This window comes from Taudactylus pleione, unplaced genomic scaffold, assembly GCF_031769625.1.
Source record: "Taudactylus pleione unplaced genomic scaffold, aTauple2 ptg000458l, whole genome shotgun sequence".
Lineage (NCBI taxonomy): Eukaryota > Metazoa > Chordata > Amphibia > Anura > Myobatrachidae > Taudactylus > Taudactylus pleione.
The window spans coordinates 1,531,656-1,558,663 of NW_028284860.1; the positions used below are offsets into that span (position 1 = coordinate 1,531,656).

At 44.4% G+C, this 27,008-nt stretch overlaps 2 protein-coding genes across 4 annotated transcripts in view; one reads left to right on the top strand and one right to left on the bottom strand.

Annotated features, from left to right (window-relative positions):
* Positions 1-5,509, bottom strand: part of DYRK3 (dual specificity tyrosine phosphorylation regulated kinase 3) — a 29,817-nt gene extending 24,308 nt beyond the window's left edge. The window contains exons 1-2 of the mRNA XM_088448559.1: positions 5,249-5,509; positions 1,393-1,508 (exon numbers count right to left, since the gene is read on the bottom strand). Coding sequence (XP_088304685.1) covers positions 1,393-1,508; positions 5,249-5,291 — 159 coding nt within the window. The 5' untranslated portion in view covers positions 5,292-5,509. The remainder of the gene's footprint in view (positions 1-1,392; positions 1,509-5,248) is intronic.
* Positions 5,510-5,564: 55 nt separating this feature from the next.
* EIF2D (eukaryotic translation initiation factor 2D) overlaps positions 5,565-27,008 on the top strand; it is a 113,787-nt gene continuing 92,343 nt past the window's right edge. Inside the window, exon 1 of one of the 3 annotated variants that reach the window (XM_088448557.1) lies at positions 5,565-5,660. Coding sequence is in view for 1 of the 3 variants with exons in the window: in XM_088448554.1 (XP_088304680.1) it covers positions 5,905-5,969 (65 nt within the window). In the remaining 2 variants the exon portion in view is untranslated. Of the gene's footprint in view, positions 5,661-5,695; positions 5,970-27,008 lie in introns of those variants that run through there. The other 2 variants (XM_088448554.1, XM_088448555.1) reach the window with 2 other exon arrangements.

A 27,008-nucleotide genomic window follows, 5' to 3' on the forward strand; every position in this document is an offset into this window, starting at 1 on the left:
AGTGAAGACCATTCCAAAACTCACACTACATTAAAATGTACATGTCTGTTGCTTCCTATTGGATGCAAGAGCTATTGTGATGTCATAGCAGGGGAATATAAAACAAAAGTTTAGCTGGCAGCTATTAAACCACAGAGTTTGGGGGAACAGTCTCCCGTAAAATGTGGTTAATCACTCTAAGGGCCTATAGACAGAGCTGGATAAGCCATTGGCTTAAATTCATGCCGATCACTAATATTAACTTGGACTGTGGATCACTGACCCAAAAGGCAAATGCATTTTCTGTATCTGTGTGTTGGAGAGAAACTGCATGTCTGAGAATGGCTGGAACATGAAGGCAAATAGTGTGTTTTCTGTGTGGCCTGTATTAATATAGGTTCTCAATATCTTAGGGTTCAATTATCTAGAGTTTCAATTCAGTTCACAAATCATTTGATCATCATAATACATCTACCTAGGGCTAAGGATTTGTGATTGTATAACATTTTACCTACAAATTTTAAACAGTTTTCATTCTACTCATGGTCTGATTAATTAAAGTTGACTGAAGCAGTATTGGATTAGGATTTAAACCTGCATGCGTTAGAGCAGTAATTCCCAACCTCGGTCCTCAAGGCACACTAAAGCTGGCCACACACTAGACCAACTTACATCCAACCAGCCAACTAGTTGATTGGTTGGAATGAAAACCTGGTAAGGTATGAAAGCAAATGACAATCAGCAATTTGCTCCCAAACGCCGGAAAATGAACAAAAACTGTTGTTTGAACAAATTGTTTAGATCAAACATTTAACAAACTTGTCTGACCGACCATTTTCATCTATTTTCTGGCATTTAGGAGCAAATTGCTGATCATCATTTACTCCCATACATTACCAGAGTTTCATTCCAACCAATCAACAAGTTGGCTGGTTGGATGTAAGTTGGTCTAGTGTGTGGCCAGCTTAACAGTCCTGGTTTTAGTGATATCCATGCTTCAGCACAGATGGTTAAATCAAAATAACTGAGGCACTAATTACGTCACCTGTGCTCAAGTATGGCTATCCTTAAAACCTGGACAGTGCCTTGAGGACCGTGGTTGGTAACCCCTGTGTTAGAGGCTACTGGCACAGTAATGCCCGATATGTTACTCAAGTGAACAAAATTTTTTTATATTATATTCATCTTACACTTGATACAATATTAAAGATATACAGTAACAAGACATGCTTTTCACTTGATATTTGTTTTGAGCCTACAATCCCAATAGTTTCCGTAGGCCACAACAAGGTCAGATGCCAGCCTGCAATGTTAGAGCTTTAAACTCAGCCAAAGAAGTTGAAGTGACAAGATAAATAAATCAGGTGGTGATGAAAGGACAGCAAGGGTAAAGCAAAGTGACATGTTACTTACAGCAAGTTTTCCAATTGAAGGCAGGGTGGAAGGGCTCTCTTTTTCCACTGCAGCATCCTGCGCTGCCGCTTGGTCGAGCCTCATGTAGGAATCGTACAATCCATCTCCGTATCTCACTGCAAGCAGCAAACACATAGGTTATCAGTGGAGCCACTTTTCTCCTTATTTTAACTCAGTTAAGAAAAACACTGAACACCACAAACTGACTATTATCTGCTTAACACATACTATGGGGGATAATCAATGAAATGTGATGTGCTATTATGAAAGCATTTGAATGCAGATAATCACAATCATCCACCCTACAACTCCATAGAGGTGCATAGGAAAATGCATGATGTTGGGCTACCATATGTACGTGTGACATATTCCCTGTACAACACCCATACATCATGCAGGCACATGACTTAACCCCTACATAGCAATTAAAAAGCATTCTATACTGACACCATTTAAATTTGATTTCTGGAGACATGAATTAAATAAGGAAAATGTCACTGCAGAAACACACATACCCTTACAGCAACAAAGGTTTTGTTATTTATAGGTCAAATGTCTATGCTCAAACACAAACTATTTATTGCAATACATACCACCCAGAGCAGTTATGTAATCTGGCTATCCTGAACATGTGTATTTGTCTGTAATAATAAAATGGGAGGTTTTTTTTTTTTTTAAATCTTTTTGTCTTGTTAAAAACAAAGAATGAAGTCATAGATACATTAGCTCCCAGCCAGAAACCGATCCCCCGACTCATCTACAATACACACTGGCTGTCAAGGCAGCAGAAAGTCCTGAGGATCAAAACACAAAACGGAAGGGGAACAAAAAAAAAGAAAAACACAATAATAAAAAGGAGTCTGGTGAAGAATGTTTTCCTAGAGACAGGGAACTGGGACTGTTCATATGTCTTACGGTAGGGGTATTCAACATGTGACATTCCAGCTGATGTAGAACTACAAATCCCAACATGCCCTGTCCCAGTTTTAGCACAACCTAATAGCAAAACTGTGACAGGGCATGCTGGGATGTGTAATTTCACAACAGCTGGGAGGACTGCATATTGAATACTCCTGTGTTATAAAATTGAGGCTCTCTGCAGGCCAGATGTCTTTTTGGATCTGATATATAGCCATTAGCTATAGTTGCCAACAGACTAATGATCTATCATTTAACCTTATTGCCAGGTTTTCTTTTTTAACCCATATATGATATGCGGCCGGCGGTATTTCATACCGATTCCGGGTGACCAGGCTAAATTTGCAAAGCTATCATATATGGTTATATATCAGATCCAAAAAGACATCTGGCCTGCAGAGAGCCTCAATTTTATAACACAGGAGTATTCCATTCATTAGATCAGGTATAGCATGTGACTTCACCCACTTCATTTAATGACATCTCCCATCATGTTCAATAATATTTTAAATGTATTATCAGAGTTTTCAACCAACTGCAAGTATAAAACACCGAAGAAGGAGAATTTGAAAATATTGTGGCAAAATAAAAGAATTGCCAACCTACAATTCAATCATAGTAACAATGCTGACAATCACTAGTCTGAATCCAATTGCATGCAATGAATAAATATTAACCCTGCCTATGCCAGAGAGAGAGAGAGAGAGAGAGAGAGAGAGAGAGAGAGAGAGAGAGAGAGAGAGAGAGAGAGAGAGAGAGAGAGAGAGAGAGAGAGAGAGAGAGAGAGAGAGAGAGAGAGATAATAAAATGGATGACACATGGAAAAACTTGAAACGGTAGGTACTTAATGGAGTATAAGCTTGCCTCTATCATCACAGCTTTTACAGTATTTTGGATCACAAAAAATAAATAAATAAATAATGGAGCACATATTTTAGCTAGCTTAAAGCAAAAATTGGTATACACGGAAGACGGCACTGTTCACTCATGACTTGCATCAAAGTTAGCCCCAAGGTGCAGATATCTTTTGCTAACATGTGACCAAAACTACAGTGATCCAGGAAATGAATGGGCTTATTGATAACATTCTTACACTTTACACACACATCATTTTCAGATGACCTAGCTGCACCCAGTATTATAGATCATCTTAATAAGAGAAAATATCAAATATAAATCTTTAAGATGACTTCCATAGCTTGAAGACTTTTTCAATTGACACTTTTCCCATCACTAGTCAAAAACATACACACAGGAAAACTAAATGTCTTTCTGAGAGTCATGTGCTGTATTTAATGGCAAGAATTACACTACCTTATGGATACCACATGGAATTCGATACTGATTCTCATAATATATTCACATACAAGGCTAAAGGAATACCAACCGTGACTTAATTAAACAAATTAGGTTACACAACATTCTTGCCAGCACAGTCATATTAATGAGAAAAAATAAACTAGTCAGACAAAACATAGGACAGAACACACACTGTTTATATTGCACTGGACATGTTACAGTAATATAGTTTTACAATAGGGTGTTTGCTACTTTGATGTTCAATGAAATTAATGCATAATTCCAGAAGGAAAGAATGGATTGGTGGGTGGATAAAATGCAAAATAGAAGTATCAATACTCATCACACTGTATCCAGTAAGACGATACAGTTATTTGACAATATTCATAACATATTTATTACTGGTTGTTTAAGAGGCCATTCAACATGTACAAGATTGGCGGTGCTCTTATAACAACTACACATGCTACGTAACACAGAGCGAAAGCCTAAAATTCTTTTGAATAAGTATTTATACACAAACATTTTCCATAGACAAAGCCATCAAGGTACTGAATGATCCATGGAAAAATTACTAATGACTAGGTGACGAAGACAGAACATCTAAGTGGAGCGGATGAAAGCAGATTAGTCTAATACTTTGTTGACCTAGGAATATGAAGGGGCAAATGGCAACAATTGGGCAAAATGCTCAGGATTTAAAGGTCATGGCACTTTCAGATGCCAAGTAGGTTAAAATGACAGCTCAATATCACAAACTGTGGATTCATTTATGCTATTAAATTGTTTTCAAAAGGTTTCCACCTACTGCAACAGAGGGACACTAAAATACTAATGCTACAAAACAGCAGCTTGTGTGAGTCAACAGCCAAAGGAAGATAGTAATGACAGTATAGTTTATAATATATTCATATCACAATTCTGAAGTACAATTGTGATAAACAGGCTTATTCGTATATTAGGGATGTACAAAAGTAATCCACAAAATAAGGATGTATACATAACGAGAGAGAGAGAGAGAGAGATTGAGATTTTAGGGTCTGTATGGAACAATTCTTTTTATTAATTAGTAAAATATGTATTATTGGGAGCGGATTTCAGTTACTCCATCATGCAATCATATAGAGAATCCCATAATCATTGTACAGGCCGTTACAAACAAGAGCCTTATGATATGCACAGGCTCTCACGAACCTAACAGGATTATTTTAATCATCCATAAAACAAAGGATTAACATCTTTACTGTATATTCTTCCATGCACCAGGCAAAACCATTTGGTCAGTGTCATTAGCACAGTATGCGAAGAGAAGATGCTCATCCCATGTGCTTGCTATCACCCGAATATACAGAATACAGTAAGCCTACGAGTAGGGGATGTTACACTCAGGCAATAGCATGGCTGGGATATAAAACAGTTATTATGGCCAGGGAAGGACACACGAATGATGCATAGAGAATTATTGTGTGCTGTCAACTGAAGACAGGAAAACAAATAACATACATTGTAATGGATAGCTTTTATAACTGATGTAACCAGCTGAGAATCAAGAAAGATCGGTACAAAAGAAACAACAATGTAAGAAAAGAAAAAGGATCTGCTGCAGAGTATATGACATATTAAGCGCTGCATGCTATACCTGCTGTGATGGGGCCCTCAGGCTTCCTGGTCAGGAGCATCATAGCTGCTGCCCACGGGAGGAGAAGAGTGAGGGCTCGGTGCAATCCATCCCCGGGCGCGGCTCGGGATCATAAGCGGGACACGGTGCAGCACCCACCGGCTGACAAGCTCTGTATCCGGACACACGGAGACCACAGAGCGATGCTCAGCCCGAGAGGGAGGCCGGAGCGGGCGGTGCTAGCGGGGGAGGGCGGGATCATGGTGGGGGGCGTGGTCACGATGGAAGATGGTACAATAGATACATCGGAATGATCGCAATGAAGTTCTGTATGAAAGGGGGGTAGATATACGAAGAGGCGTGACTGATCGAAAGGAGGAGCCTAGGAGGGACATTGACGGGGAAGTTACAGGGCGGAGTGACGTCTGTGATGGTAAGACGGATGCTGGAGGCCGGGACTGCTGGGTGGGGGATAAGAAACTCCATGGAAATGCCGGAGCCAGGGGCAGCTTGGTTGCTGAGTAGAGTGACGCGCGGTTTCGTGTGATGTCACATACCCCAGGAGGCAATGCGTGATACAGTATATTAGTTGTGCTCTATACTCCAGTCCACTGCCCAGACTGGAGTCATATATACACTTGTACAGACTGGAGTTATATACACTTGTACAGGATATTATGGAACTTTTGATGCTTCATGAGGTTTATTATCGAATGCAATTTGTTACTCTTTGTTTGCTTATGTAAGTTGTGTTATAGTTTATTTGTATAATAGAATCTGATATCACTTTGTTTATGTTAATAATCTACAAGATAGTTGTACATATTAGATACTGCCAATATCCCGGCAAAGATGCTGGCGCTTTCAATACCGATGCCGTGATCCTGACACCTGTCAGAATCCCGGCGCCAGCATCCTGACCGCTGGCATCCTGAAGGTAAGTAGTGAGGTTTAAGGGAGGGTTAGGGTTAAGTCTGGGCCGGCGCTAGGTGCCTCTGTACCCAGCGCCATCCCGTGCTTCCCCTCCACCTGCTCCTTCACTGCGTCTTCCCCATGACCATAAAATTATAGCTGCAGCAAATGGGTGGAGGGTGGGGATTTTCTTCAGCTGGACCAGGCCTCCCTGTGCGTCCGCAATGACAACGTGTCAGGAGCCGGCCCTGGGTTAAGCACTAAGGGGGAGGGTTAGGGTGCAAGGAGTGGAGGTTAGGTTTAGGCACTGGAGGGGGGGGGGGTAGGAGAAGGGTTAGGATACCTACTGAGTCGACAGGTGTCCGTATCCTAACTCTGTCGTGATGCCGGTATCTTGATTTTGAGCGCCGGGATCCCGAGCAGATCTTGTACCCAACCCATACATACAATTCGCTTTTAGAGTGAGCTGTGTCAAAGAGGATATGAGGAGAAGACTCCCATTGCAACCAATCAGATTTTAGCGATTATATTTATAGACTGTAAATGTTTGCTAGAGTCTGATTGGGCAACTTCTTCACAATCACTTTTAGGGCCCTATTTATTACAATCCACATTTAAATTTAAAATGCAGATTGTAGTATGATATTTCCAAATGAATTTGCATTGCGAATTCAGGCAATATCACAGGGATTTATTAAAAATCCCATGCAGGGACAGCTCTTGCGATAAAGCTCTGTCCCTGCGAATCCCCGCAAAAATCTTGTCACTGTATTTTAAGGAAAAACTACAGTGACAAGGTGCACTTTTTTTTTTTTTTTTACCGTGATCATTGTGTGGTCTATTTAGCCCACACAGCTGATCACTGGGGCCCTGCTCTGCCCGTCTGCCCGATAATTTTTAACAATATACTTTTAGTAACTTTGGCCAGATCACATTTCCCATTACAATTATGGGAAATGCGATCTGCTTACTAAAAATAAGTGATAATTAGGGCTTGGAGTAGAATTTTACAAATTCTACTCCAATTGTCCTTTAGTAAATGTAGGTTATACTAAAATAATGTGAAAACACCCTTTTTCACTTTATTTTAGTAAAAATAATGTTAATAAATAGAGCCCTTAGAAAGTTTGATAACTTATAATTTGTAATAGAAAAATAAAGGGCATGTTTAATAAATATATTTTGCTGTAAATCCCCTGAAAAATGCTAGTGGGTCACATCATGGTATATTGTACTGTAGAGGGGGTTTGGGTACGGGATCCCGGCGGTCAGAATCCAGACAGAATTAGGTATGTAACCTAACCCTCCACCAACCCACTTTTCCCGCAGCCTAACCCTAACCCATACTTGCCTACTCTCTCGGGACTAGCGGGAGCCTCCCAAAAATTGGATGCCCCTCCCAGAACCCCGCAAGAGTAAGCAACGGGAAGGTTAGGTTTAGGCACTTATAGGGGAGTTAGACACAGGCACTAGGGGGGGAGGTTAGGGTTAGGCACCCCTAAAGGAGGGTTAGGGAGGAAAATAGGGTTAGTTATACTTACCTTATTAGCGATCGGGATCTTCACCCCTGCCGGGCTTCCGCTGTCGGGATTTGAACCTACTACACCCATCAATCGCAGTCCCTCCTTAGCTACAGCAGATGCATGCAGGAGGTGCCTATTTCCTACAGACACCTCCTGCTGCATTTGCATTTTAGTTGGTATTACACAGACGCTCTTTGTGTATGTGCAATACCATCAACATCTGAATTAGGCTTTTAGGGCCTGATTCAGACCCGCTCGCGAGTGCATAGCACTCGCAAGCGGGTCGATGGTGGCCTAGTGCGGACGCGTGGCGTGCACGAGCCCCGGAACGAGTGTGACCGTCACTCGCTCCGGAGCTCGCAGCAAAACGGGTCGCCCCATTTTGTAGGCGGGTAGCTGAACAAACTGAGGCGTTCCTGAAGGAACGCCTGCCGTTTGTGGGCAGCCCTACTGACATCACTCGTGATGTCAGTAGTGGACTTCCGGCTCTATTAGAGCTGGAAGTCTACTTGGCATTGCGAGTGCTGTGACCCTACCACAAGGGTCTCCTCGCAATGTCGATGGTCGCGATAATCATCACAGCTCGTGCGAGTGGCCTGGCGATGGTCGCGATTATCGCGACCATCGCCAGGCCACTCGCACAAGCTGTGGCCGGTCACCCACAGCTGTGCGAGCGGCCTGGAGGCCGGAATTAAAAAAAATAAGGACGCCCTGATTCAGAGTGAGCGCACGCAAATAGCGTGCGCCTCTGAATCAGGCCCTTAGTTCAGTTAAGTCAACTCAGATGATACACTCTTTATCAACCTACGCAGGCCAGAGGCCCTCATTCAGAGGCGCTCGCTTCTCGTTCTGAATGAGGGCGGCCGCTTGTTTTTTTTAGTGCAGCCTCCTGGTCGCTAGCTAAGCTGTGGGTTACCACCCACAGCTTCAGCGACCGACCAGGGTGACGGTCGCGATGGTCAAGACCATCGGGGCTTGCGACGAGACCCTAAGGTTGGGTCTCAGCAACCGCAAGCCTCAGGGAGCTTCCTGCTCTGATCGAGCAGGAAGCTCCCCACTGACATCACTGCTGATGTCAGTGCGGCCGTCCACAAAACGGCAGGCGTTTGTGTAGCCCCCGCCCCGCCTACAAAACAGAGCGAGCTGTCGATCAACATCGACAGCCGCCCCTTTTGTAGTGAGCTCGACAGCCGCCCCTTTTGTAGAGAGCTTCGGGGCTTGCGCACGCCTTAACATCGACCCGGTTACAAGCGCTGTGCGCTTGCGACCTGGTCTGAATGAGACCCAGAGAGTGGAAGGGGTTGAATGAGGAGTGGGACGGACCTAATGAGGAGTGAAAACTGGAGTTTAGCCTTTCATAGATGGCAAGTATGGTCTGCAATGAAACATCTCTGAATGTGTCTTATCCATTGATGATGTGTTAAACACCAGTGACACTGTATGTCATTAGTGACTGCATTTGACATGCAGCAGCAACCAGACTCTAGATCAGTGTTTTCCAACCTCAATCCTCAAAGCACAGTAACAGTCCAGGTTTTAGGGGTTAGCCATACATACATGATCACAGGTGACTTAATTAGTACCTCAGTTTTTTGATTTGAGCATCTGTGCTCAAGCATGGATAGCCTTAAAACTTGGTGAGGTGTGAAAGGGTTGACCTGGGTTATTCTACTCGGGTTACATTACAAGCTGCTCATTGGTGGATTGAAAGTGCCCACTTTTCATAACTCATCTTTGTGAGCCTCTAACGCCCACCTTTAAAAACACCTTTAAATTAGTTTTGCAGGGCAGACAGTGCAGTGTGAAAGGAGACGACCCGGTAATAATCCGGGTCCAATGTGCAGTGTGAAAGTAGTTTAAGCAGCTGTGAGACGGCTTGAAACCGTGTTCATTAACCCGGATCGGGCTTGGGATTTAGGTGTGAAAGGGGTATTAGTGTGCCATGAGGACCGAGGTTGGGAAATACTGCTCTAGAAAAACATGGCACAAGATATATTTCAAATGTATATACTAGGCATCAGAAATGGCACAAAGTGTAATGTTTGTATGGCCAGACAAATGCCAGAAGGGCCGATGTGTTGTAATACGTGGTTATTTGAGTTACTGTTGCCTTCCGGTCATCTTCAACCAGTTTGGCCATTCTCCACTGACACCTTATTATTTTAATTTAATTGCTGCTCACTGGATGATTTTTGTTTTGCACACTATTCTCTGTAAACTCTAGAACATTTGTGGTGAAGATTCCAGGAGAATAGCAGTTTCTGATTTATTCAAATCACCCTAACGCCAACAACCATTCCACAGTCAAAATCACTTGAATCATATTTGCTCCCCGTACTGATATTTGATATGTATAAACAATTGAACCTCTTGATCATGTGTTTATGCTCTTATGCATTGAGTTCCTGCTAAATGTGGCTGATTATATATTGGCACTGACAAGATAATGATAATCATTATACAGAATTATAGTTACTTATACTATTATAAACAATGCTTGGTCTTCAGCTTGTTAGTCCCTGGGTTCCACGACATGTTTTCTATTTATCATGTAAATATTTATATATACAGCCATGGCCAAAAGTTTTGAGAATGACACAAGTATTGGTTTTCACAAAGTCTGCTACTTCAGTTTTTGATGGCAATTTGCATATACTCCAGATTGTCATGAAGAGTGAACAGATGAATTGCAATTAATTGCAAAGTCCCTCTTTGCCATGTCAATGAACTTAGGAGCTGATTCAGACTCGCTCGCAATAATGCGAACGCTCATAGCTGGGCGATATTCGCTTTCTGCGCATGCGTACGCATCGCAATGTGCGTGCGCGAACCAGTGCGAGAGATCAGGATGTGTTCGCTCGCTGCGCATAGACTGCCCAGCAGAGTGAGTGACAGGAGTCGCCGTTTGTGGGTGGTGACAGGGGTTGGCCACTGGAAACGGGGGAGTGGAGGTGTAAACGCAGGAGTGCCTGAGTGTCTCAACGTCGTTTCAGAGGCGTGCATAATTAACAGGCAGCGTCATTGTACACGTCACCTGGTTGAATTTCACACTGAAGTGATCTCCGTGCTTGCGGCAGGGTATAGTCAACCTCAAGCGCTGCGATCGCATCCGATAATGCTAGATGTACCAATGTTTTCATGCACTTCCAGGAGATGACGTGCGCAGGTGGGCGTCTTATGAATGGCCGGTGGGCGTCTGCATACACGAAGACATAGTGGGTGTGCTAATGCCTTGCCGTGCGATCGCCTGCCTTGCTGGGCGTGCACTGGATTTGCATACGCAGGCTGTGAGCGAACGCATCTAGCGAGCGGGTCTGAATGAGCTCCTTAATCCCAAAAATAAAATTTCCACTGCATTTCAGCCCTGCCACAAAAGGACCAGCTGACATCATGTCAGTGATTCTCTCGTTAACACAGGCGAGAGTGTTGATGAGGACAAGGCTGGAGACCACTTTGTCATGCTGATTGGGTTAGAATAACAGACTGGAGGGTGGAGCTTGAAATCATTGTTTTTCCTCTGTTAACCATGGTTACTTGCAAGGAAACATGTGCAGTCATCATTGCTTTGCACAAAAAGGGCTTCACAGGCAAGGATATTGCTGCTAGTAAGATTGCACCTAAATCAACAATTTATCGGATCATCAAGAACTTCAAGAGGAGAGAGGTTCAATAGTTGTGAAGAAGGCTTCAGGGTGCCCAAGAACGTCCAGCAAGCGCTAGGACCGTCTCCTAAAGTTGATTCATCTGGGGGATAGGGGCACCACCAGTGCAGAGCTTGCTCAGGAATGGCAGCAGCCAGGTGTGAGTGCATCTTCACGCACAGTGAGGCGAAGACTTGGAGGATGGCCTGGTGTTAAGTAGGGCCACAAAGAAGCCACTTCTCTCCAGGAAAAACATCAGGGACAGACTGATATTCTGCAAAAGGTACAGGTATTAGACTGCTGAGGACTAGGATTTATTTTCTCTGATGAATCCCCTTTCAGATTGTTTGGGGCATCTGGAAAAATGCTTGTCCGGAGAAGGAAAGGTGAGTGCTACCATCAGTTCTGTGTCATGCCAACAGTAAAGCATCCTGAGACCATTCATGTGTGGGTTTGCTTCTCAGCCAAGGGAGTGGACTCACAATTTTAAGAACACAGCCATGAAATAAAGAATGGTACCAAAACATCCTCCAAGAGCAACTTCTCCCAACCATCCGAGAACAGTTTGGTGACGAACAATGCCTTTTCCAGCATGATGGAGCACCTTGCAATAAGGCAAAAGTGATAACTAAAATTTTGGGTCCATGGCCAGGAAACTCCCCAGACCTTAATCCATTGAGAACTTGTTGTCAGTCCTCAAGAGGCGGATGGACAAACAAAAACCCACAAATGCTGACAAACTCCAAGCATTGATTAGGGAAGAATGGGCGGCCATCAGTCAGTATGTGGCTCAGAAGTTGATTGACAGCATGCCAGGGCGAATTGCAGAGGTCTTGAAAAAGAAGGTTCAACACTGCAAATATTGACTCTTTGCAATAAAATTAATGTAATTGTCAATAAAAGCCTTTGACACTTATGAAATGCTTGTAATTTGACATCAGTATACCATAGTAACATCTGACAAAAAGGTCTAAAAACACTGAAGCAACAAACTTTGTGAAAAACTGAAAACCAATACTTGTGTCATTCTCAAAACTTTTGGCCATGGCTGTACACTTATCTATTTACGGATGAACCTTTGTTCTTTAATATGTCTCTATACAGTATATAAAATGTGGAATACAATGTATTCATGATTTATACCCGCTCACTAGGATGCGTTTGCTCGTAACCGGCCGATGTTTGCATTCTGCACATGCATCGCAGTGCACGTGCGCAAACCAGTACGAGCGATCGGGAAGCGTTCGCTCACCACGCATGGACTGCCTTGTAAAATGAGTGACAGGAGAGGCCATTTGTGGGTGGTGACTGGGGCTGGCCACTAGAAACGGGGGAGTGGAGGTGTGAATGCAGGCGTGCCTGAGCGTCTTAACGCCGTTTCAGAGGCGTGCATAATTAAGAGGCAGCGTTCTAGTACACGTCACCTGGTTGTATTTCACACTGAAGTGCTTGCAGTGCTTGCGGTAGGGTATAGTCAACCACAAGCGATGCGTTCGCTTCCGATGGTCATCGATGTACCGATGGTTGCATACACTTCCTGGAGATGGCATGCGCAAGTGGGCATCTTAAGACAGGCTGTTGGGCATCTGTATACACAGGGCGATCGCACGCCAAGACATAGTGGGCGTGCTTATATCTTGCCGTGCGATTGCCTGCCTTGCCATCAATTAGCCGAATTTGCATACGCATCGAGCGAGCGTACGCATCTAGCGAGCGGGTCTGATTCGAGACCTCAGCCTCCTATAAACAAACTGATATTATATAGAGCAGATAATATAAAAGTAAACATTTCAAAAGAATCATATACAAATAATTAAAGTAATGCCAATCCTAGAGTCTGCTATATTGAGCATGGTAGTTTCTGTTATACTGCTGTAGATAAATCACAGACTAGGGCAGAGGTTCCCAAACTCCGCCATTACAGTACAGGTTTTAAGGATATCCATGCTTGGGTGCAGATGATTAAATCAAATTGACTCAAGCATGGATATCCTTAAAATGTGGATTGTAATGGCAGAGTCTGGGAACCTCTGGACTATGAGGTACATTTACTAAAGCTTCAAAAAATTAAAAGTGGTGTTGCCCATAGCAACCAATCAGATCAGAACCGGATTAAGAGCCTGATTCAGAGTTGAGAATAGAGAGAGATATCTCTCTCAACTGATCATCTTGGTGAAACCATGTTGCACCTGAGATTTTGTCTGTTTCTGTGCCTGCAATTAGTCTCATCAGGTAGCACCTCCCATTATATATATAGTCAGGTTGTGCAGTCCTGAAATCTTTTCCATATACTCCATTTAATGTGCTTTATTGCACATCTGAGGGAAAAGAGAAACCCTCATTCTGGACTAGCACCCTTCCTTATTGGTTTAAAAGCATGGAGTATGGTAATGTATATGCACACTGTATTAGGCACAATTCTAGGTAAGTCCTACAAGTTATATACTGTAGTGCAATTTTGGTTTATTTTTGGGGCGTAGGTCCCCCTGGATTGCGTTGGTTGGTCTGTCTCAGGGCACTGCATTATAACACATCTTCCTTTATAACACATTTTAACCCTTCACTGTGTGTCTAATATATATGTACTTCACTTTTTTATTTTCATTCTTTATATGCAGCTGCAGCTGCTCCTAACTATCTCTTTACACTGCACTTTTCTTACTATGGTGGTGCCCTGGGGTGGCTTAGCTGGGCCGGTTTTGGGGGGTCCTGCGCTCTGGATTTGAACCTTAGTATGTTAGGGACCTACCCGAAAGAGGTTACCTGGATATGGTGGGTAGGCCCATAACCTTGGCCATGATTATGCTAAAAACCTCTATTGATTGCAAAAATGTTATTGCATTTATATATATTATTAATAATTTGGAGTTGTGCACCTGAGATTTTGTCTGTTTCTGTGCCTGCAATTAGTCTCATCAGGTAGCACCTCCCATTATATATATATATATATATATATATATATATATATATAGTCAGGTTGTGCAGTCCAGAAATCTTTTCCATGCACTGCAGGTGGGGAAGATTTAAAATGTGCAGAGAGATTTATATTTGGGAGGGAGGTGTCCAAACTAACATCTAAATTGTAGCGTAATAATAAAGCTGTGCAGTATTTGTGGGCTACATGTAAAAGCAGCCAGTATTTACCCTACATGCAAAAAAAAATTAAGCATTTACACCCCTTGCATTGCAACATGGTTTGTCCAGATACACAGCTAAGTGCTATCTCTCTCTATTTCCAACTCTGAATCAGGCCCTAAGGCTTGTGTGGGATGCCTCCAATAAAATTGGCACCAAGCCACTACCCTTACCTTGTCCCACAGTGCCCTCCACCTATATGCCACACGGTTCTCTTTCCCAGTGCCCCTGATTACTCACCTCCCATTGTAAGCTCCTCTTAAATGCTTCGCCACGTGACTCTGATGAGGGGACTCGGGAGCCGCTCTGTGCTGTATGCAGCAGTACAGACTGTGCTGTGCATGCACAACACAAAGCCGCACCAGTTCTCAGCAGGGTCACACCGACCCTGTGTGGGGCCCCTCTGCGTCGGAGCACTCGCGCGACCACCCCTGTCACCCCCTTTAATCCGGCTCTGAATCAGATTATGGCTATCATTTCTCTATTGCATCCTAGAAAATGATAGGCAGAATGTGATTGTTATGGGCAACAGCAGGGCTGTAATTAGGGCGGTGCGACATGTGCCACGGCACAGGGCACCACAGGGAAAGGTGTGCTGCTCGGGCCTGTCAATTTTCTGTTTATAATCATTCTAACTACTTTTCTTTTATCCCCAGTATCTCCCTGCTGCCCCTATCTTCTCTCTGGCCACCTACCCAAGCACCTTCAGTCACATCCTTTTTTATTTAATACTGTCATACCCAGGACACAAACCGATCACCTCTTACTTGGTAGTCAGACACCTTACACATGGATCTTTCTGCCCCACAATTTCTGATGGCAGCCCTGAACACAGCCACAGATTCCTGACCCAGGCATTACTAACAGAGCCGGATTTACCATAAGGCAACTTAGGTACCCGCCTAGGGCCCGTCAGGTTCCAAGTGGCCCCACCCCTCGAAATCCAGCCCTGAAGTGAACTGAGTTGAACTGCTGCTGGCACCCGGCTGGAGAGGAGAAACACATAGCAGCAGCACTGTCCGGGGCCCCTACTATGCAAAGGAAGAGGCAGCTCCTAAAGTCAGTCAGTGTGAACTGCTGCATGCACACCTCCCCTCTGTGGTCTCCTCCGCGCCCCCTCAACCTCTGCAGTGTAGCGTAGCCTCCTCCCGACAACATCTAGCGAGCCCCTTCCAACCAATCCCCAAGCAGCTAGCCCCCCTTCCGCAGTCACAGTGACACACACTGAGTGCAGCCATCTATCTCAATCCCAACCCCCCCCCCTCATCGCAGTATGGCAAGCAGCCTCCTCCATGCCTCCAACCACCTCCCCCTGCAGTGAAGCAAGCAGCCTCCTCCGGCTCCAAACACCTGCCCTCCACCCCCCCCCCCCTTCCACAAAGAGCAGCATCATCCGGCTCCGACCACTGTAAAATAATTCTTATAGTGATACACACTATAAATATATATATATATATATATATATATGTGTATATACATATACTGTATGTGTGTGTGAGTGTGTGTGTATATACATATATATATATAATATATGTGTATATATATTCGCTGAGTCTACCTCTGTTCGTCCCCCTTTCATTCTGTCTCACCATGTTCTTCCCCTTTCCTCCCTGTTTGTCCTCCATTCCTCCCGTCTACCTCTATTTGTCTCCCTTTACACCCATCTCTCTCTGTTTGTCCACGAATTCCTCCCATCTCTCTCTGTTTGTCCCCCATTCTTCCCATCTACCTCTGTTTGCCCCCCTTTCCTCACGTCTCCTTCTGTTTGTCCCGCATTCCTCCCGACTACCTCTGTTTGTCCCCCTTTACTCTCATCTACTTCTATTTCTCCCCCTTTATTCCTGTCCACCTTTTTGTACCCTTTTAGTCCCGTCTACCTTTGTTTGTCCCCTACTCCTCCTGTCTCCCTCTGTTTGTCCCCGAATTCTTCCCATCGCGCTCTGGGCCTGATTCAGAGCCGGACGCTCGCTCTAAATCAGGGCCATCCTACCTATTATTGGAGCGGCCTCCTGGCCGCTTGCATAGCTGTGGGTGACCACCCACAGCTTATGCGAGTGGCCAAAAAGATGGTCGCGATGGTGTTGACCATCGGGCTTGTGACGAGACCCTGCGGTAGGGTCTCGCTGCCGCAAGCCCAGGAGTGCTTTTGGCTCTATCAGAGCCAAAAGCACTCCCACTGATATCACTAGTGATGTCAGTGGGGCCGGACCCAAACGGTAGGCGTTCCCATGGGAACGCCTCTGTCTGGGCAGCCACGCCCCCGGCACGCCCACCAAAGGGGGCGTGCTGTCACTCACCATCGACAGCACGCCCCCTTTGGTGCGAGACCCATAGCGCACTAGGTCTACATCGACCCGCTTGCGAGCGCTCAGAGCTCGCGAGTGGGTCTGAATCAGGCCCTCTGTTCATCCCTCATTCTTCCTGTCTACCTCTGTTTGGCCCCCTTTCCTTCCGTCTACCTCTGTTTGTCCCCCTCTCTAGTGTTTCCAGTGTGTATTTGATTACACGTACTGTAAGAACTGCATATATTACAGTAGTTTCACTGGAGCAAGTTGAACGTGTGTGTGTGTATATGTATGTGTATATATATATATATATATATATATATATATATATATATATATATATATATATACACAGTCAGGTGTATAAATATTGGGACAGAATTTTAATATTTTGGCCCCTATTCACCACCACAATGGCTTTGAAATGAAACAAACAAGATGTGCTTTAATTGCAGACTTTCAGTATTAATTTGAGGGTAATTACATCCAAATAAGGTGAACGGTGTAGGAATTACAACGGTTTCTATAAGTGCCTCCCACTTTTTAAGGGGCCAAAAGTAATGGGACAAACTAAACAATCCTAAATCTAACTTTCACTTTTTAATACTTTGTTGCAAATCCTTTGCAAGCAATTACAGCCTGAAGTCTGGAACGCATAGACATCACCAGACACTGGGTTTCATCCCTGGTGATGCTCTGCCAGGCCTCTACTGCAAATGTCTTCAGTTCCTGCTTGTTCTTGGGCCATTTTCCCTTCAGTTTTGTCTTCATCAAGTGAAATGCATGCTCAATCGGATTCAGGTCAGGGGATTGACCTGGCCATTGCATAACACTCCACTTTTAGCCTTAAAAAACTCTTTGGTTGCTTTTGCAGTATGCTTCGGGTCATTGTCCATCTGCATTGTGAAGCGCCGTCCAATGAGTTCTGAAGCATTTGACTGAATATGAGCATATAATATTTCCCAAAACACTTCAGAATTCATTCTGCTGCTTTTGTCAGCAGTCACGTCATCAATAAATACAAGGGAACCAGTTCCATTGGCAGCCATACATGCCCACGCCATGACACTACCACCACCATGCTTCACTGATGAGGTGGTATGTTTTGGATCATGAGCAGTTCCTTTCCTTCTCCATACTTTTCTCTTCCCATCACTCTGGTACAAGTTGATCTTTGTCTCATCTGTCCATAGGATGTTGTTCCAGAACTGTAATGGCTTTTTTAGATGTTGTTTGACAAACTCTAATCTGGTCTTCCTGTTTTTGAGGCTCACCAATGGTGTACATCTTGTGGCGAACCCTCTATATTCACTCTTGTGAAGTCTTCTCTTGATTGTTGACTTTGACACATATACACCTACCTCCTGGAGAGTGTTCTGGATTTGGCCAACTGTTGTGAAGGGGTTTTTCTTCACCAGGGAAATAATTCTACTGTCATCCACCACAGTTGTTTTCCGTGGTCTTCCGGGTCTTTTGGTGTTGCTGAGCTCTCCGATGCATTCTTTCTTTTTAAGAATGTTCCAAACAGTTGATTTGGCCACACCTAATGTTTTTGCTATCTCTCTGATGGGTTTGTTTTGATTTTTCAGCCTAATGATGGCTTGCTTCACTGATTGTGACAGCTCTTTGGATCTCATATTGAGAGTCGACAGCAACTGATTCCAAATGCAAATGTCACACTTAGAATCAACTCCAGACCTTTTACCTGCTTAATTGATAATGAAATAACGAGGGAATAGCCCACACCTGTCCATGAAATAGCTTTTGAGTTGATAGTCCCATTACTTTTGGCCCCTTAAAAAGTGGGAGGCACATATAGAAACCATTGTAATTCCTACACCATTCACCTGATTTGGATGTAATTACCCTCAAATTAAATCTGAAAGTCTGCAGTTAAAGCACATCTTGTTTGTTTCATTTCAAAGCCATTGTGGTGGTGAATAGAGGCCTAAATATGAAAGATAGAACAAGACGGCACTCAGAGGATTTTGAAGAAAATCTTAATAAAATCTTCATATAAAACATCAACGTTTCGGTGACCACAGCACTGTCGTCAGGATGTACAAAATCAATATATCACCTACAACAGTAAAGAGATGTAACTTATAAAGCTTTATAGAGTAAACCACATCACCCACCTCGTGCAGAGACTGGAGTTGCAGCCGATCGCGGCTAAGGCGCCCTCTAGTGATGTCACGACGCAACCTCGGTGACTGAAGTCATGACATTTGGTAACCTAGCAACAGTTTAGTGTTGCCTGGGTACCGTCGGATGCTAACATGGCCCCCCTCGCTGTCCATCCACATGTTCTAGAAAATACATAACAAACATACACTGTCACCACACCATTACACGTGCATAAAATACCGATAAACATTATTCTAAGGGGAGAGATACATAGAAGTATGAAAAATAAGCAAAAAACTTAGTCATGCATTAATGTTTAGGTATAAAAATAATTACCATACCAATATGTAAGATATTGCTTAAAGACTAACATAGGTAGCACATCCAAACTACACACCGGTGCTACATCAAACGTTGATGTTTTATATGAATATTGGATTAAGATTTTCTACAAAATCCTCTGAGTGCCGTCCTGTTCTTTCTTTGTATCAAGTGCTTATTCGGCACTTTGGACTGTGGACATCGGGGTTATAATCTGCTGGATTATTGAGTGCCGGACGTGTGCTTTATGTATGTATGTGTGTGTGTATATATATATATATATATATATAACTATGAGGTGTGTGTATATAATTTGATGTGTGTATCTTGCTCCAGCGATACCTACTGTAATATATGCACAGGATTGTTTGAGGGTGGTGGAACCGAAACCGATATCTTGCCTCATCACCATGAGGTCTAAATCCGGCTCTGGTTACTAGCACACCTTAAGTACCTTTGCCGGTGAGTTTAGCTGCCTGCACAGAGTACATACACAAATCTCCCCTCCGCTGATATTTACTGCATATACACTACAGTAGCACTCTTTCTATATCGGTGATCTACACTGCCGGCTCCAGGATTGTGTAAGGCTGTCCTGATAGACAAATCCTGCTGCAGATGCAGCTTCACCAGTGTTCTAGAGCTTACTGCATAATAATTGTGTATCATCACTGCAGCCATTAGATCCACACTGTATTTAGCAGTGACACCTGGATAACAGTGGTACCCATTCATCATCTTATGGGACAAATTAGATTTGTCATGCCCATTCCCCATGGGGCCCCACCCCTTTTTTGGGAACGCGTCTTATTTCACTATTTGAAAAATGCGGGGGAGAAGCGCCTATGCTCTGTCTGGCCCAGGGCACCAAAAAGTCTAGTTACGTCTCAGGGCAACTCCTTTTAGATGTCTGTTTTAGACATCTTCCCCAGCTGGCTGAAAGCTGTGACAGACGGCTATGTCAGCCAATCAGCGCTTTTCCAATTGAAGGCAAAGGCTCTTTTAAAAATAGCCGCTTGAGGCAAAACCTCGAGATCCGACACAGAGTATCGCAAGGTTTTGCCTCGATTAGGGATCCGGGGCAGGAGGAGAGATCTGAGGGGTGCCTCGGATTGCCCTGGATCCCCGAAGTTTAAATGTCTAAATTAGGGGTGAGCGGGTTCGGATTTCTGAAATCCGAACCCCCCCGAGCCCCCCCGATCCGAGTCCGATCCGAGTCAGGCTCGACTTTTCCCGCCTGACTCGGATTCTGAAATCGAGGCAAAACGTCATCTTCCCGCCTTCCGAGTCTCGCGGGTTTTGGATCCTATATAAGGTACCCACGTCGGCGCCATTTTCTCACTCGGCTGTGGACAGTGAAGAGGGAGGGTGGGAGTTAGGGCTGTGTAGTGTAGTGTAGTGTAGTGCTGCTGTTGTCCACTACTTCAAAGTCCATAGGGGCTGGCTGTGTTGTGCTGTGCTGCTGTTGTTAATAGGGGCTGTGTCCACTACTTCAAAGTCCATAGGGGCTGGCTGGACTGTGTTGTGCAGTCAGTTCTCCATAGGGGCTGTGTCCACTCCAAAGTCCTGTGCAGTGTCCCAGTCCTAAAGAGGTGCTGTAGTGTTGTCCAGGGGGTGCTCTGTCCATCAGGGGTGCTCCCCCCAAGTGCTAAAAAAATAATATATTTTCTGTGTTTGTGAATTGTGTGCGCAGTAGCCGCACGTGCATCAACAAAGTAGTGCCAAGCGTACGCCTGTGTCATAAGTAAAGGGCCGGCTGGCTTGACCGTTAAAGGGTGCTGTAACCCCCGAAAGTACACTCCAGTCCAAACCAAAAAAAAATTATTTTCTGTGTTTGTGAATTGTGTGCGCAGTAGCCGCACGTGCATCAACAAAGTAGTGCCAAGCGTGCGCCTGTGTCATAAGTAAAGGGCCGGCTGGCTTGACCGTTAAGGGTGCTGTAACCCCCGAAAGTACACTCCAGTCCAAACCAAAAAAAAAATTATTTTCTGTGTTTGTGAATTGTGTGCGCAGTAGCCGCATGTGCATCAACAAAGTAGTGCCAAGCGTGCGCCTGTGTCATAAGTAAAGGGCCAGCTGGCTTGACCGTTAAAGGGTGCTGTAACCCCCAAAGTACACTCCAGTCCAAACCAAAAAAAAATTTATTTTCTGTGTTTGTGAATTGTGTGCGCAGTAGCCGCACGTGCATCAACAAAGTAGTGCCAAGCGTGTGCCTGTGTCATAAGTAAAGGGCCGGCTGGCTTGACCGTTAAAGGGTGCTGTAACCCCCGAAAGTACACTCCAGTCCAAACCAAAAAAAAAATTATTTTCTGTGTTTGTGAATTGTGTGCGCAGTAGCCGCACGTGCATCAACAAAGTAGTGCCAAGCGTGCGCCTGTGTCATAAGTAAAGGGCCGGCTGGCTTGACCGTTAAAGGGTTCTGTAACCCCCAAGGTACACTCCAAACCAAAAAAATATATATTTTCTGTGTTTGTGACTTGTGTGCACTGTGGCTGCACGTGCATCAACAAAGGAGCAGCGCCAAGCGTGCGCCTGTGTCCCATAAGTAAAGAGCCGGCTGGCTCATTTCTTAAAGGGTGGTGTAACCCACAAAGTGCACTACTCTCCAGCAAAAATAAAAAAATATTTTCTGTGTTTGTGTGCGCTTTAGCCGCACGTATATATATCAATATAACATAAATGGAGGACCAAACTTTCTCTGATAAAAATAAAATAGGGAAAGATCAAGAACCACTTCCTACTAGTGCTGTTGCTGCTGCTGGGAGTTGTTCATCATCCCAGAGAGGAAGTAGGAACATCACTACTTTTACTAAACAATTGACCCTCCAACAGTCCCTAGCGATGAGGATGAAGTACGACAGCAGTCATCCTGAAGCAAAACGTATAACTGAGGCCTTGACTGCTATGTTGGTGTTAGACGTGCGTCCGGTATCCGACATTAGTGCAGTGGGATTTAGACAATTGATGGAGGTAGTGTGTCCTCGGTTCCAAATCCCGTCTAGATTCCACCTGCATCCTCAAAGCAGCAGCGACAAGCGTGCGTCTGTCTGTTAAAGGGTGGTGACACCCTCAAAGTGTGCTACACAAACAATTAAAATATTGTTCTTTTTTTTTCTGTCTTTGTGAATTGTGTGGGCTGTAGCCGCACTTGCATCCTCAAAGCAGCAGCGACAAGCGTGCGTCTGTCTGTTAAAGGGTGTTGTAACTCTCAAAGTGCTCCAAAAAATCAAAATTTTTTTTTTAATGTGTTTGTGACTTGTGTGCGATGTAGCCACACTTGCATCCTCAAAGCAGCAGCGACAAGCGTGCGTCTGTCTGTTAAAGGGTGGTGACACCCTCAAAGTGTGCTACACAAACAATAAAAATATTCTTCTTCTTTTTTCTGTCTTTGTGAATTGTGTGGGCTGTAGCCGCACCTGCATCCTTAAAGCAGCAGCGACAAGCGTGCGTCTGTCTGTTAAAGGGTGGTGTAACTCACGAAGTGCTCCAAAAAATAAAAAACTATTTTTTTAATGTGTTTGTGACTTGTGTGCGATGTAGCCGCACTTGCATCCTCAAAGCAGCAGCGACAAGCGTGCGTCTGTCTGTTAAAGGGTGGTGACACCCTCAAAGTGTGCTACACAAACAATAAAAATATTCTTCTTGTTTCTGTCTTTGTGAATTGTGTGGGCTGTAGCCGCACCTGCATCCTTAAAGCAGCAGCGACAAGCGTGCGTCTGTCTGTTAAAGGGTGGTGACACCCTCAAAGTGTGCTACACAAACAATTAAAATATTGTTCTTTTTTCTGTCTTTGTGAATTGTGTGGGCTGTAGCCGCACCTGCATCCTTAAAGCAGCTGCGACAAGCGTGCGTCTGTCTGTTAAAGGGTGGTGACACCCTCAAAGTGTGCTACACAAACAATTAAAATATTGTTCTTTTTTTTTCGGTCTTTGTGAAATGTGTGGGCTGTAGCCGCACCTGCATCCTTAAAGCAGCAGCGACAAGCGTGCGTCTGTCTGTTAAAGGGTGGTGACACCCTCAAAGTGTGCTACACAAACAATAAAAATATTCTTCTTTTTTCTGTCTTTGTGAATTGTGTGGGCTGTAGCCGCACCTGCATCCTTAAAGCAGCAGCGACAAGCGTGCGTCTGTCTGTTAAAGGGTGGTGACACCCTCAAAGTGTTCTACACAAACAATTAAAATATTGTTCTTTTTTTTTCGGTCTTTGTGAAATGTGTGGGCTGTAGCCGCACCTGCATCCTTAAAGCAGCAGCGACAAGCGTGCGTCTGTCTGTTAAAGGGTGGTGACACCCTCAAAGTGTTCTACACAAACAATTAAAATATTGTTCTTTTTTTTTCGGTCTTTGTGAAATGTGTGGGCTGTAGCCGCACCTGCATCCTTAAAGCAGCAGCGACAAGCGTGCGTCTGTCTGTTAGAGGGTGGTGACACCCTCAAAGTGTGCTACACAAAGAATAAAAATATTCTTCTTTTTTCTGTCTTTGTGAATTGTGTGGGCTGTAGCCGCACTTGCATCCTCAAAGCAGCAGTGACAAGCGTGCGTCTGTCTGTTAGAGGGTGGTGTAACCCTCAAAGTGTGCTCCACAAACAATAAAAATATTCTTTTTTTTTTTCTATCTTTGTGAATTGTGTGGGCTGTAGCCGCACTTGAATCCTCAAAGCAGCAGCGACAAGCGTGCGTCTGTCTGTTAAAGGATTACATCGGTGACAGCATCCAAGTAGGCATGTCAGACAGTCCGTACCTGTACTGGCAGGAAAAAGAAGCAATTTGGAGGTCCCTGTACAAACTGGCTCTATTTTACCTGAGTTGCCCCCCCTCCAGTGTGTACTCCGAAAGAGTGTTTAGTGCAGCCGGGAACCTTGTTAGCGAAAGGCGTAGGAGGTTGCTTCCACAAAATGTGGAGAAGATGATGTTCATAAAATGAATGATCAACTCTTCCAGGGAGACCAGCCTCCAGAACGTACAGAGGGACCTGTGGTTCCAGCAGGGACGAATTAATACTCTGTGAGGATGAGGATGTACATAACACTGAAGAGGGTGAGGAATCTGTGGATGAGGAGGATGAGGACGACTTCTTGCCTCCGTAGAGCCAGTTTGTGCAGGGACAGATTAATTGCCAGCTTGTTTTGTGGGGGCCCAAACGAACCAATCATTTCAGCCACAGTTGTGTGGCAGACCCTGGCGCTGAAATGATTGGTTTGTTAAAGTGTGCATGTCCTGTTTATACAACATAAGGGTGGGTGGGAGGGCCCAAGGACAATTCCATCTTGCACCTCTTTTTTTTCTTTGCATTATGTACAGTTTGGGGCCTAGTTTTTCAATGCCATCCTGTCTGCCACTGCAGTTTCACGCCTAGATGGGTCACGTGTTTGTGCCGCCCACTCGTGTCGCTTAGCATAGTCATCCAGCTACCTCGGTGCAACCTTTTGGACATAAAAACACTATTGTGAGGTGTGAGGTATTCAGAATAGACTGGAAATGAGTGGAAATTAAGGTTATTGAGGTTAATAATAGCATAGGAGCAGAAAAACCTACAAATTCTGTGATTTTAGCTGTTTTTATGCTTTTTTTCAAAAAAATACAGATCCAAAACACAAAACCCAAAACACGGAAGGGTGGTTTTGGCAAAACCAATCCAGATCCAAAACACGAAGAAAGATCCAGATCCAAAACCAAAACACAAAACACGAAAAGTGGCCGGTGCACACCCCTAGTCTAAATGACAAGACATACCGCCTGCTGTTGTCCAGGAACTTGTGGACAGTTTACCAAGAAGGGTGTCTGCAGTAATCACTGCACGTGGTGAACTGTAATGTTAAAAAGAACTTGTTAATCTATTTGCTGTCAGTGTCCAATCACTTTTGTCTACATAGTGTATGAAGCAAGGTCATACCTATTGGAATGCATTTTTGCTTATCAACTTGATGAGATGGATTTGTGCATCACTGTATTTTATGGTATGCAACATATTACTTTTTTTTAATTAAGGTCAGGGCCGGACTGGCCAACTGGCACTTCTGGCAAATGCCAGAAGGGCTGATGGGCTAGACCGGTCTGAAAGGCTGGCCGAGCAGCTCCTCCTCCCGGCGCTTTGCTCTGCTGGGATACTGAGAGAAGGGGCGTGCCGTGAGACCAGGCCCCATGACTCGCAGCACGCCCCAGTGAGCTGTAATCACGCCCCTGTGAGAAGAGGAAACAACCCTTTTTCGTGAGCGTGCGCGCATATAGTGTGCGCACATAAGTGAATTTCAGGGCTGATTTAGAGCCCCCGTCCTTCCCTGCTCAAGGTAAATACCGATATGTATGTAAAAAATGTTGTGCTCATCTGTGTAGAGGCATCCCATTGTAAGCTACAGAGGAGTCATACCCTTTATTCTGCCTTCGGTACAGCAAAAAAGACTTAAAAACATTTAGAGACCATGCATACTTTTATTTTATTCTTCATTAATTCCCCATAGCTTAATGCTTTGCCAAGGTTTCCTAAACTCAGGGCCTGATTCAGAGTTGGGAATAGAGTTAAGCTGGGTACACACTTGCCGATGTGTGTACCCAGCGATGCGACGCCCGACCCTGTGATATATTGGGTGGTCGGTACATACTGCACGATGTAGTGACCAACCACCTGATATGTTGGGCACCAACTACATCCACTATGCCGGCGTCAGCATCTGGGTCATTCCATCGGTCCTACATGCAGGCAAATGGAACGTGTAACGGTATTGAAGCTCAGTGTGTGCTCCCAGCTGCTGGCTTCCGTATCGTGCAGATATATCCTGAGGGTATTATTCATGCACATCGCCACAGTGCAGGACAAGTCACTGGCTGGCCAATCCTGGAGGACACTGGGCCTGATTCAGCAAGGAACTCAACTGCGAATGCAATAGCAACTACGCACGCAGTTCAACTACAATAGAATGCTAATCCATTGCGATCGCTATGCCGCCACTGCACTACACAAAGACGCCTACTTTACCTTACACACATCCGTAATGTTTAGCAAGACTGCGAAACCATCGGTACAATAAAGTACCATCGCAGCCTCACGCACACTTGTACAAGCCCTGACCTTACTCAGAAATTGCTAACTTCCACGCATGCTATCAGACCTCAGACTGCGTAGGGAATCGCAGTGGATAATTTATGCACGCCCATGCAACGCTGTTGAAACGCACTGGCAAGCCTGCGTTTGTCCGACCACCCCCCGTCACCACTCACAAATGGCACTTCCTGTCAATCACTCTGCCATGGGTCTGCGCAGTTATTGTGATCGCAGTCCCAATCGCAATGGCCAGTTCGTGCATGCGCAGTATGCAACGATCGGCCGATTGCATGCGTATTAGCAACTGCGTTCCTTGCTGAATCAGGCCCACTGTTCATTACAGAGCGTTTATGAAATTTTATTTGGCCAGGAATGGATCAGTGGGAGCTATAAGTTTGTTGGGACATTTCATTAGCTCCAAGTTGTGTGTGGAACTTGTTACAATCATCGAAATTACTAATCTCTAGTTCAACTTGACTATTGATACATTCTAAGAAAACCACACTGCTACCTGTTCTAACAAGCAACTGCTGAATCTAATATATTCTGTATATATACGGCAGCCAAACTAACATCTTTGTTGCTTCAATAATTCTAATAAGTCTAAGGACTGTAGAATACTTGTGTGTATGCTGCATTTTGAAAAATTGCACATTGCGGTTATGGAGTACTGCAGTTGTCTATATATTATCATATTCCTGTGCTGAATATTGGATAATTTTATTACTGAGATAAAGTTCAATTATTGAATATTCTATGTTTTAACCTATTTTACCAGTCAGTATACATATTAATATAG